At 38.6% G+C, this 13,110-nt stretch overlaps 1 protein-coding gene across 2 annotated transcripts in view; it reads right to left on the bottom strand.

Moving 5' to 3' along the window:
* Positions 1 to 12,903, bottom strand: part of RORB (RAR related orphan receptor B) — a 209,425-nt gene extending 196,522 nt beyond the window's left edge. For both annotated transcript variants that reach the window (XM_034773310.1, XM_034773311.1), the window contains exon 1: positions 12,832 to 12,903. In XM_034773310.1, the coding sequence (XP_034629201.1) occupies positions 12,832 to 12,838 (7 nt within the window). In that variant the 5' untranslated portion in view covers positions 12,839 to 12,903. The remainder of the gene's footprint in view (positions 1 to 12,831) is intronic.
* Between the last annotated feature and the right edge of the window lie 207 nt (positions 12,904 to 13,110).

Raw genomic sequence — 13,110 nt, 5'->3', positions numbered from 1 at the left:
ACCTGATTCTGCAATTCTTATACAGTGGAACTATTAATGATGTAAATTACTACACATTGTTGGTAAGGGTAATACAATATACCCAAACCTATTGGCATTGTGTTATCCTTTTCTCCACTAATAAGGTCCCCTCTTTATTCTTTCTGGAGGGATAAATTCAGCCTGAACTGGACCAAAACTTATTATAATCAAGAAACATTTGATATTGATTTTTTTTCTTTTTAGTAACGTTTAGCATACTTGTTTTTTCAGCATATGAAGACTTATGTTCTCATTTGGGTGTGGACAGTTTCAGGTAATTGAATTTAATAAACCAAGATTATTATAAAAGATTTTAGAGTCAGCAGGTTAAGTGCAAAATCTCCTGCTTTTGCAATTTTCACTAAGCTACTCTGTGTCATTGATTTTCAAGTAGAGCTCTGTTGTATTAATTTGGGTGGAATATATGGGCTAATGGCGTCAACGTAACTTAGTCACTAATGAACATTAAACACCATTAATAAAGTTTGGGGTTTGTTATACAGAGACTTCAGCCTGCTTCATATTAAGGCAAATACAATATTAAAAATCTTTAACTTTTTGTTAAAGATAAAGAAAGGAAAAACAGCTAAAGCATTTGAAATATAAAGCATTAAATACGGTTTTCATTGTAATTTTCATTGTAATAACATTACTTGTTCTCTTTCCCTTTAGCAGGAGAGAGTTTTTAGACGGGAAAAACAAACAAACCATGTCTGTCGGGTTTTAGATTGTATTAAAGATGGTAATAACTGTCTTTTTGGGGTTAGTGACATGGGCTAGTATCATTGCTATTATTGTGAAACAGGATTGGATTTTAACTTCAGGTGGTGTTTGGGATTTAGCAGGAGCTAGCAGAGTGGTGATATTATCTGGGTTCCTCCCTTAGCCTGGTCTGGAAAGAATCTCTCTCAGGATCAGGATGATGAAGGCCCAGTGTCCCAGGAGAGGTTAGAGGTGGCAGCCATGATGGGTGAAGCTTGCTTCAGCCGCTAATTTTTTTCTAAGGCCCCACAAGGGGATTGGTGGCCAAAACAGCCCAGCTCTTAATTTTGTTGTTTACCAATTAGGCTTCGTTTCTGACACACTAATTTGGGTTTACTGATTTTTAGTTTTACACTTTTCTTGTTCATTAAGCATAACTTTAACATTGTTTTGGAGTTATACTAGTAGGCTATTTTGTTTAGACTAATTTAGTCCTTTTTGTACTTTTTAAAATTAACTTTAGCTATTGTAGGTTATTGTAACATTTTATAAATGTTTACATACTTTTTACAGATGATCTTACAATTTGAGTAAATTTGCAAGCCCAATTATTACAAAAGCTCTCCACTGATCTCAACTGATATTTCTTCTTAAAAACTCGTGGTGCAATATAATTTATTATTTGGACCCATCTGTTTGGATTTTTGTTTGCTTGTTTGTTTTGTTATTTTGGCTTTCTGTATTTTGAATGGAGTAGTTATTCTTTGACCGTGTATATTTTTGTTGGCAAAGTGGAATTAATCATAATGGGAGAAGACTGGTTTGCAGTTAGTCGATGGCAATCGTTAATGGTAGTTAAATATTTTTTCAAGCATACCCAGACAGGATAATGATCGCTACCTTATATATTCCTAAGCATGTTAAAATAAGTTATATTTGATCATCAATAAGACTTGCTCCAAAGACAGGTTCCCTTTTCTTTATAAAAATATGACCCTAGAAAAGCACTGTGCTCCCCCCCCCCCCGTTACCTAATGTTTTTCTCTGGTGTCATTGGTTCTCTGTGCTACCAGACTACCACAGTTGCTCATTCTTGATTCCCCTGTATTTGGGTAAAGATATGAAAATCTGGCTTTTTTCCCCAAAACTTATAATTAAAATTTGCAGCAGTTTAAATTAATACCAAGCATATTCTAGTACATAATTATATTGTAAAAAAATATACATGCTGTTGTCAGGTTGGTTTTTCATAGTCGATTATGAGCAACTAGAAACAAGTACCACTGTTTTATTTCTCTCCCAGACAGCTATCAATGAAAGAAAATATCACAAGTATCCTTTTAACTATGTCTAGATTATATAGTTAAGACCTGATTTGTAAAGTTTCATTTTCCAAACATCTTGTGGCAAACAAAATCAGCACTAAGAAGTGATCAAGGAAACCAACACTGGAAGTGCTGCATGAAGTTTTCTAAAGAATAGTTATACTTCTCTCACAGTCTCTTAAATTAAAAAGACCCAGCTAGAAGTTTTTCACTTAATAAAACCGGGCACATTTCCATAAAACGGAAGACCAAAAGACAAATGTCTCTTTATTATAATTTAGCTGAAATCCTCCTTATCCTTATGTTATCCTTAAAACAACATGTTGACATAGTTACTGTTGTTCATATACAGTATAGACAGTCATCCCTTTCCTAAGTGAGCCTGTTAAAAAGTGGGTTGTAATTCTTTTCATGCTCATCTTCTGATGCTGTTTTCACTATACTAGTTAAAGGCCTAGCCTTAATCCCTTTGAATAAATGGGATTTTGTCACTTATTGCAGTGGAAGTAGAATTGGGCCCCCTGGCCTGGCATCTTCCACTTTTCTCAAAATAAGTACCTTTGAACACCAGAATCCATGTTATCTGAAAACACTCATTATTCAAGCTCAAATTCTATTCTGCAACATGTTTAACTCACATAAAACAAGTCTTCCTCTCTCATTCCACTGACAATCCAAGTCACACATTTATCTTAATCATTTCATTGTTCAAAGAGGCATAGCCCACTTTATCTCCTATTGTGTTATGAATGCTTTGGGTGGTTAAGTGTTACTTATCTGTAAGCAGCCTTTTTTCCCCCATTTTTATCACTTGAGATTTATTTTAGTAGAACTATAATTTCATTTGAGATCAAGATCAACCTATTCCAAAATATATGCTACCCTCTCGACAGCTCATTATTTTGACAGTACACTGAACTGTAATTTAATGACTTCTTTTGATCTATTTTTTTCTTCTGCTGCACCCCTGCAAACACCTTCACTCAACAAAATTCAGAAAACATCTTACTCATAAGAGTAAGGAAACTTTTAGAATACAAAGACACCCTAAAGTGGCGAGGAATGAAATGCAATGAGAATGCATAACTTGTTTGCTGTTCGGCCCAAAAGGGCCGTTCGGCCTTTAAGGGTTCTCGGTGAAGGGCTAAGCTGAATGACCCAGGACGAGGGGGAATAGATACAACTCAATTTTATTATATGATGATAATTATAATAAAATGTTAATTTTATGAATTCTTATTAACTTGCTACTATACTATGTAACAGATTTTAAACAACTATAATTACTATGTAACTAAATTTGTAACACTTGCAATTATTATGTAACTAACTTTAAAACACAAGATAAGGGAAAGGAAACACATTAACAATTGAGGCCTTTTTCTGTCTAACCACAGTATGGGGTAACAAGCAAAGTAACCACAAACAAAGCAACGATAGTTAACTAATTACTTACAACCATGCAGATAACAGCCAGATGGGAGAGCATATACATAATGAGTTCGAGCCGGCTATACGACACACGCTCAGGCTGAATTTGGGAGCGGGAGGGTCAAGCCCAAGTTGATCAGACCTGGACTGGCTGTGACGTAGGTTCGTTTTTCGGGACACCTCTAATTGCTATACAGGGGCGACTAAGTATATAGTTTTTAGAAGTAAATGTGGTACGCATTGATTGGGTTTTTAGTGCCCCACTGTCTTCCCCTCATTAGGAAGAACAGTACAATACGGAAACTGCAGAAACAGTTTTTTTGTGTGGTAACACTAGGGACACGTCCCTCATAAGTTTCCTGTGATAAGCACTATGCCCTAATAAGGTTGTGCAGTCTATTGGGCCGCTTTCGTGGCTTTGGGTCCGCTGCGGGGTTGCGAAGCGGCCTGGCCAAAACAAAGGGTGGGGGGGGGAAGGATATAGGCTGTATTAACATTTGCAAATGCTATATTCTAAAGAATATAGTTCAATTTTGGCTCCTGTGAATTGACATTTCAGATAACAGAATCTCAAAGAGAACAGTTTCTAGACAAGCAAGTTTAGGAAGCCTTCTAGTTGGTCATGGATAACCAAAAGGAAGCTGTTAGCTGTGGTGAGCTCTCTTCAAACACACATGCAGCCTGGCAGAGACACTTAACATTCGCCCAGGGTACGTTTAAAACATTCATTTTGCAGTATACATTAATCAGCTACAAAACTATAATGCTTTTTAGCCACACTTACACTTCTGTAACTACCTATAATATTTTTCAGCTTTAATATTATGTTCAAAGAAATGTTGGTATTAGGAGAGGTTAATTTGGCCAAGCTGAATACATACACAATCTGTAATGTGGCGATCAGTTAGTGCATTTAGAGAAAATAATAATAATAATAAAATATTTAAATCCACTAACTTTTTATTTATGTACATCCTGGAGATCAGAATGCACTACTTTAGAATGGCATACTTGAAATTTTAACATTAGCTCTTCTGAAAAAATGTGGTGCTTTTGACAGCTTCTATTGTTCTGGAAAGCTACCAACTGTATTTCATTTTCAAAGAGTACTGTACAGATTGAGGCTTGAAGGTGATTTTGCTTAAAACCTCAATGCAACAAGCTTTGTTATCACAACATGCTTCTTATAACTTTGATTCCCTCTAAACCTTTATAGTCTTTCACATTTCTTACAATCCCAGACTGCTGGTTTTCACTGGGTATACAGTACACAGTGTCAAATGCAGCTTTCTTGCTCAGGTGAGCAGTCCCTTGATTCCAACAGGGTTACTCACAAAAGCAAAGTCCAAGATAACAAGATTTGGCCCAGACAGTATAAAACAATCATCTCTCTATCAAAATGAGTTCATCTAACAAAAAACCACAATTGTTTGATGTTCACTCTTTATTGAATACATTGTTTGAAATGTCTGTGATATAGACAGAGATAACTAATGTTTTTTGTTTTTTTTTTAATATTTAGATTTTGGATGCTACATGAAATTCACTGATGTCCTTCCTTAAAAGTTGTTAGATACATAATAATTGCCAATTCATCAAAATAATTCATCATTAACACCACAATAAACACATTTATGTCAAACTGAATTAGCCTATATACTTGTATTGGAAGCAGAGAAACAGCTGTCATTCTGTTTGCATAAATTTTCAGAAATATGTTTCTGGCAAAGTAAAGCACAGTATGTGTGTTTCTGCTCTATTAAAAAAAAGTAGGCCTCAATGAAAAAGGAAGGAAAAAACACACAGGGCCAAACTCTGCTCTCCTTACTCCCAGATATTACTTAAATGTGTAAAAACTAAGTGAGTGAGGTTCTGCAGGATCAGGAACTGAGTGTCATATTTGATACTTAATCCTATTTGAAAACTTCTGTTGAAATTAGTGGGAGTTTTCAATATGTTTATGAGAATAATATTAGAAATAAAACAGTAAAATGATAGTCTCCAAAATACTACAGGCCTGATTCTGCCACTGTTACTCACATTGTATGGTATCTAACTTAAGCAGCTCCATTAACTTGGCTAGGGCTGAACACAGAGTAGGTAGGATGTAACAAAACTGGGACTTACTATGATGTACTGTATATTAAAACATACAGAATAATAGTGACTTTTATAGTTCATATATAAAAACCATTAAGGAAATCCCCAACTGGACTAAATTCTTAAAGCTATTAAAACTAGTCTGGAGGAACTGATTTTAAATATAAATTCATCCAGTCAAAACACAAATTTAGTTTAAAACATATAATGTTGATTAAATAGATTTATGTCCTACAGTAATTAATGTTTAGAACAGCACCTTAAAATAGTAAAACATTGTATAAATACTGCTAATTATTATTCTCTCTCTGATTCTATTGTTATGTTTCAATTAACATTTTTACAATGTTTCCTTTGATTCACTTTTTAGGTTTCCTTTAGAGTTCATGTAACTACTCTACTGTTAGTTATTTATACAACTATTATATTTAGCATGATTTACCATAAATGCCGTTATAACACCTGTGGTTTCCCTCATTAAGAGCTGAATGGATAGGGTCATGGGTTGAAAGGGCAGCATATGGGCTACGAAAGGGCTAGTTAACATAACCTATTATATTGGTGCACTGGTAAAGCTCATTTCTATTCATCTGATGATTAGTTCAATCAATATTTATTCCTGTGTACTTCCTTTGTCTTTAGCTACAAAGCAGACATCCTTCAATTTCATAGCACAAGTCTTGTCTTCTGTGAATTCATTGTTTCACTTGAAACAGAAAAAAAATAAATGATTTATTGGGCAGCCTGGGATTCTCTCTTTTGATTTTGTTTTCCAGCATTAGATAACTAGCACACATATTATGGCAAATTGTAGTTACTGCGACTGTGTATTATCAAAGATATATTTCATCCATACATTTCTTAATAGGCACATGTCAATGTCATATAGTGTTTGATTCCTATGCCAACCCCAAGACTTTCTGCTTAGCATGGGAATGTGTTTTATAATAGGAATTTTGAGTTGTAACTCCTGTGAAGTGATTGTTTTCCCTCTTACATATTTCCCTCCTCGCTCCTAAGATTAGTGATATATTTTACTATCAAACACAAAGCTTCAAAACACTGCATTCAGTGGTGCTTCTTGTGTAAGGACAACTAGTTTGAACAAAAGTTGCAGGATCAGGACCAATATTTCCAAAATAGGAAATTCAGTTGTCATATTATGATGATGATGATTACTTTTCAATGTATTTATTTCTGGTAGCACCCACATTGTGCTATGCACTTCCCAAAACAGAGAAGAATGGATTTCCACTGTCCTATATACTCTATATTTTCACAGTCCTGTGTAGTCCATACTTTTTAATATACATTTTAAATTAAGTATGAGATTGCTGATTACTGGAGAAATATTCACCAAAAACAGTTTGTTCATAAAACAAAGTTAGGAAATACAAAAATCTTTACCAATCTGGATGTACAAATGTTTCAGAAATTAATTATGACAGAAATCTGATTCTATATTAATTTGAAATACAGCACTTCCATTTGTACAATCTAATATAAACACTATTGTTTTTGCAAAGAAACATACATATGTGACATCATGTGGAATTAGTAAATGGTTTAAAAATCAAAATAACCTTTCAATTTTCAATTTTGATTTCTGCTTATGATAATTTAACTAGAGGGATGTCATTACCTATCAACATTAACATTTGCATTTTTTATGAAAAAAGAAGAGTAATATTTTACCATTTGGTATGGTCTCATCATATCTAAGTGTTTATTGAAAATTATCAAAACTTTTATCAGTAAAGCCAAATTGTGTTCTGCTAAGGCCTAATCTTGCAAACTCTTACTGGTGTAAATGGTTCTTTCTCATGCAAGTAACCCTATTGAAGGCAATGAATGTTACTCATATGAGTCAGAACTACTTATCTAAGTAAGAGTTGAAGGATTAAACACATTGTGACCAGCTCAAATATAGGTTTCAGTTCTGTCGGGGTCTGGTCCTACTCATTAAAATGAATAGTAGTTTGCGCTACCATTGATACTTGCATAGGTAATACACTATTACATTTATGTAGATATTCATGTCAATTAATTAGGATTGCATTTTGTCATTCTTTCCAAAATTAATTTTGATCATATTCCAGAGACACATGATTTGGGGTAATTAAAGAAAATTATTTTCTTTACCTTAATACAATTATAAAATTACCTGCATCCATCTATTAAATTTAAGGAAATTGATGCTTTTCAGTTGTCCAGACACTTTTTACATGCTAATTAATACACTCCCTCAATAACACTGAAGATTGGATTTGTTTAATTCACACCTTCCTAATTGCTTATGAATATTTCAGTGAAACTGTGAAAATAGAATAACTGTATAAAGTAATGTAGTATTTCACAGCCCAGTCCTGAAACTAATAAAAAAAGTAAATCATACAACAAAACCTGGAAAAGTACCTAAACTCTAGAGTTTTGAGGGTTTTTTCTTTGAAATATACTAGATTTAACTTTTTGCTGAGATACCAATTGAGAATTTAAATATTACTTATTAACAAATGTTGTGCTTTGCAACACTGTTTAAATGTAATTTTCACAAAATGACTAACTGTGATCATAATCTTGGTGTTTGTAAGTACTTGAGGTAAAATTAGCTGTGACTTGGCATGGCTTTTAGCCAGTTGTTAGTTCTCTATACTGAGTCTCAGTTGTGCTAGAATACAAGACCAAAATGCACTAATGTTCATAATTTGCCTAATTATATTATAAATCAAATTTAAAATATCCAGAAAACAAACCAAGTGTTTTTGTAGTTTCTTTTTTAATCCAAACACTACTTTGCTTTTAGAATAGTGCACATAAAGCCTCTTTTACTAAGAAAAATATGTGTTCTTATCTCTGATCTAAAAATCAACGCTTCTTCAGTTCAAATGTCTCACGTGATTCTTACTCCTATATATTGTACATCCTTATAAAGGTAACATCACCATTATTCATCTAGCAGTTTTCAGCCTTTTCCCCTTATAAATTCCCAAACTAGGTATTCTATACTTACTGAGATTTATATTTAAAAAGAGAGAGATGGACTAAAGATGACAACTACAGTGACTAAAGTACAAAGATGTTTACATTTCAGCTTCTGTTCCATAATATTCTTCAGCAATAAATCAGCGTTATTGAGTATTCTTAAAATGACTTAAACTAAAATTGTAAGCACTCGAAGAAATAATTTTCTGTATCAGATTACCAATGTCTGTAAGGTAGTTACATAACTGCTTAAGTGTGACTTTAACACGGATGTACTTTTATGGATATGGACTGACTGAGACTCCCAGACTATAATTCTGCAAATATGGAGGTGCTGTTCCAAATTGGTGCTGCAAGTTTGGGGCATTCGGTGAAAATGTTTAGTCTGGGAAATTTTAGAAAAGCATGCATGCATCGCAGACTTAATACTCTAAAGGGAATGCTGTAGGACCGCAAATCGCCAGGGAAAGTTTGACGATCTTGTGTTAAAGACGGTGCTCTCTCTTCTAAAAAAAATAACAGTGAACCAAAATAAATTCATCTTAAATAAAAGAATATGTCCTTCACAAGAAGCTGCAAACGCATGCTTTACAGTCCTGCAATATTATTTTAATTTCCTAAAGTAAGTAATCTATTCATTAAATAAACATTTATTAACAAAGCTGAACATGGAATGGGATTGATATTGTTAACGAACAACTGAGCTAAACAAATACCTTAAATCCACACTAGATTACATCTCTTTTCGCCCTTATATATATTCGATTGAAAATACTCTTTGGGTAACGTTCTTTCGCGTAACAATAGATTGTGGGGGCGGGTTTGGTGCTCTACCATCGTATTTTAAAGTATTGAATAAAATGTATTTAAAATACACACATTAGGACTCTATCTTATTCCCTTTAGTGGGAAGAGGATTGGTTTGGCAATCCTCTGTCAAGCTGACAGAATTTGATGGGGGAAACGCGGCTATCCTGCTGCAGACCAGTGGGAAATGCTGCTACAGGCATTGCAAAGTTTGCTGACACGTCTTCACCACTTCTCCATTCCCATGAACCACTCACTCAGTCTGATACCTCTAACATTAGGGGTCTCCGATCTCCTGGGGAAAGTACAAGGGATGGAGACAGCACATTCCTTTGTTCTACCAAATAAACTGATTTCTTTTAGGCAATGACAGGATTTTGTTTAGAGACAAGGTGGGTGTGGTAATGTCTTTTATTGGACTAACTTCTGGTGGTGGAAGCGTACTTTAGCTGGGAAGTTTAAACCTTCCACCAACAGAAATTGGTCCAATGAAAGGTATTACCCTCACCTACCTCGTCTCTCTCATATCCTGGGAACAGCACAGCTACAACAACACTGCAAAGGATTTTGTTTTTACATTATTTACCATACAGCATGTGGAAGAAACACTGGAGGCAACTCTCTCATTAATGTTACAACCTCTTAAGGACCCTGATGAGCCGCTGTTCAGTTACAACAGAGGAAGCTGGTGGGGGGAGAGATGGGGAGAGGAGATTGTTTTCCCAGACTGTTTACTAATGTAGAGAGTCACTGAAGAGCTTATTCCCACCTCATACACCCTCCGCCATCTCCTACATCCTTAATCAAAATAAAATGTAAACCCTAAACAAGAAACGATGCTACATTCCGAACATGAAATATACAGTAACTAGCAAATGATCTGCTAGGTTGACATAGAAGAAACACATTTTAAAAGATTAAATGTAAAAAAGACGGGGCATAACAGAGCTTTCACTGACTAGAGGTGGGGTTTTTAAAGCTAAATTGTGTTAAGCAAATTCTTGCCAGCCTGTCTATGTGGTCAGCTAGCGCCTTGCTTTTTTCCCGGTGCCTATTACAGTCACTTCTCCTCTAAATAAGAGGGATGCCCGATCTAACGGCTTTGCTAACCACCAGGGAAATGAGTTAGTTTCCAAAAATCCAGCATAATGCATTTGGAAAAAATAATATAAAAGTTTTGTAAGGGTGCGATGGCGTCTCTCTGTTTCCACTCATCAAATTTCAGGGCCGGATTAGAGAGAAATTTGCACACAGTGCTGGTTCGGGTTCCTATCAATATTCAGAAGGGATACACTGATCTCCTTCCCCCGCCACATACACACTTAGTTTCGGCCGTAAACCCTCTGCTGTTGGCCCAGTATCAGAACGGCAGGGAACGGGTGGTTCCGGAGGGATGCACCGTCTGATCTCTGCAGCCAGGAGGAAGAGGGGCTGCTAGAGCCTCGAGGAGAGGGCGAGGGAGCACGAGTTGTGACGAAAAGAGACAAGGAGGAGGCGGAGAGCGGAGCTTTCACTGAGTAATCTGCCAGGTACTGGGGTCCTGCCCTGGTCCCTGTACTTGGCTTCCGGGCCGGGAGAAGTGGGTCAGTGGAGCACATGACAAACGCAGATGCCAACAGGGAAACACAACCACCACCACCACCACACACACACACACACACACGCCCCTGGCTTCTCCTGCCCGCCACACCAATCAGAGCGCACAGCACGTCGCCAGGCACACGCGCCCCCCCGAAACGCCTGCTCTGCCCGACCCACCGCCAACCCGCGCAAAAAGAGCAGCTACTCCCTGGAGTCCCCCTGCCTCCAAGAGCACAGCACGCGGGCGGCGCCAGGGAGCGGCACCCCGCACCCACTTCCAGCACCCCGTCCTGCAGCAAAGCCGCTCTCAGTCACCTTGCCCCCCAGCCCCCGCCGCTTCCACTCGCCCCTGGCACGATGCCCTTCCGAGCAGCAGCTCCCCCGCTTTGTGGAAGCGCCGGGGGCGGGCAGCGGGACTCGAGGGATCACGGGGCCTGCGAGCACAGACCACTACCCCTGCCCTGGCAGGACAGGACAGCACAGAGCATCTTCTCCCGGCCCAGCGAGCACGTGGGGCAGAGGCATCCACAGCGCCTCCTACTGATTACAGCTAGGCTGGGATTCCAGGGCCACCCGCAGCCTGGCTGGGATGCGCAAGGGACGCTGCTTCCTGCACCCGGAACGCCCCCTCTGCCCTCACCCCCGTGTAAATGGTCGGGTCTTCACTCCTCTCAGTAACCTGCGGGCTGGAGGATACTGAGGAGGGCTTGAGGGGGTGTTTGGATGGGGTGGAAGGAGGGCTGAGGGCCACTTTATGAGATGTTATTACTAGAGTCTCTGGCTGTTTGTGAAGGGCTGAGAGAGGGGAGGGAAGTGGGGGGATCTTTGCTTTGAGACAGGCCAAAGACTCCATTAAAATGCAAGGAGCTACTCTCCCATGGAAGAATGAGTCAGCTGAAAGTCCAGGGGAAGGAGGGAGACACAGGAAAGGGTCTGCTTGACTCCTAGCACTGGCGAGCTGAAACCTAGCCAGCCCTGGAAAAGCCCCCAACGGAGAGAGCCCATCTCTGCAGCCAAGCAGGTGCTTCCAGACAGCCCAGCCCCTCAACCACTCTCAGGAAGCCGGTGACCTGCACCCCCATCCCCAGACCCTCTCTTAATCAGTCGACCCAAAGTGACGGCAGCTGACACTGAGCAGGGCTGGCGCGGGGGAGTGTAATAAAACAAAGCGAGCCTGGAAGTTCCCACCAGAAGTTTAGCAGCCACTACCCCCTTCCTCCCAGCCGGTGTCCTTTCCCCTTCGCGGCACATCAACACACCAGGGAAGAAAGCGTCTAAATGCCCCCCCCCTAAAATAAAACCAAACTCCAACCCCAAACCCAACCCACCTGCGTGCGCCCTGAGAGGGAACCTACACGATTGCCCAACGCACACCAAAATAAGACATTTCTAAACATTTCCGAACAGCTCTCAGGGGACTGTTTCCTCATCTCTTCCTATTAATGGAAGCTGGGACATGCTAAGGAGACTTAACTCTTCTGAGTCCTAACTCCCAGTTGAAACCTCCCGTATACTGAAATGCTCTTGCATTCCCTCTTTTAATTACGCTCCTGCTAATCATCAGATAGAAGAAGTACATGTAACAGATGCCCGAGTGAACTATACCAACATTTCGAAATTGTTTGTTTACTTTGGGCTTGTTTTAGTTCCCCCGTACAAACCTAAATAAGTCGACCCACCGCCATAATAAATAAACGAAAGAAAAATCAATAGCACAAACAATACATTAGACATCACTGAAAAACTTTATGCAACATAAGCAGCAAACTCCCCCACCCCCACAAAAAAGGAACATAAGAAAAACCTTGGCTCTGTGAAATCAACCTCCCCCCCCAAAATAATATACTCCCCCACCTCCTTATTCCCCTAATTCTTCCCTTACCTCGCATGGTGTTGGCGATTCCCTGCTCAGCGCAGTCATGAAGCTAACAGCTTGGACCTTGTATCACAAAAATCCCCTCTCAGCAAGAACGAAGGCTGCAGCCGGAGTAGATCTGCTCTGCTGGGAAAATCATTCCTCCAAGGTTGTTATTCTTATTTTTTGAAAGTATAATGTGTATATAGACGTAAAAGGAATGTCTGTCTGGCTTGTTTGAATTGTGCGTGTTTCTTTTTCCGCCTCCCCTCCCCGTATTTGCTCTGAAATACCACTAGCAGCTCC

This window comes from Trachemys scripta, chromosome 6, assembly GCF_013100865.1.
Source record: "Trachemys scripta elegans isolate TJP31775 chromosome 6, CAS_Tse_1.0, whole genome shotgun sequence".
NCBI lineage: Eukaryota > Metazoa > Chordata > Testudines > Emydidae > Trachemys > Trachemys scripta.
The sequence above is the reverse complement of the archived record's forward strand: the minus strand, read 5'-3'. Positions and strand labels throughout refer to the sequence as shown.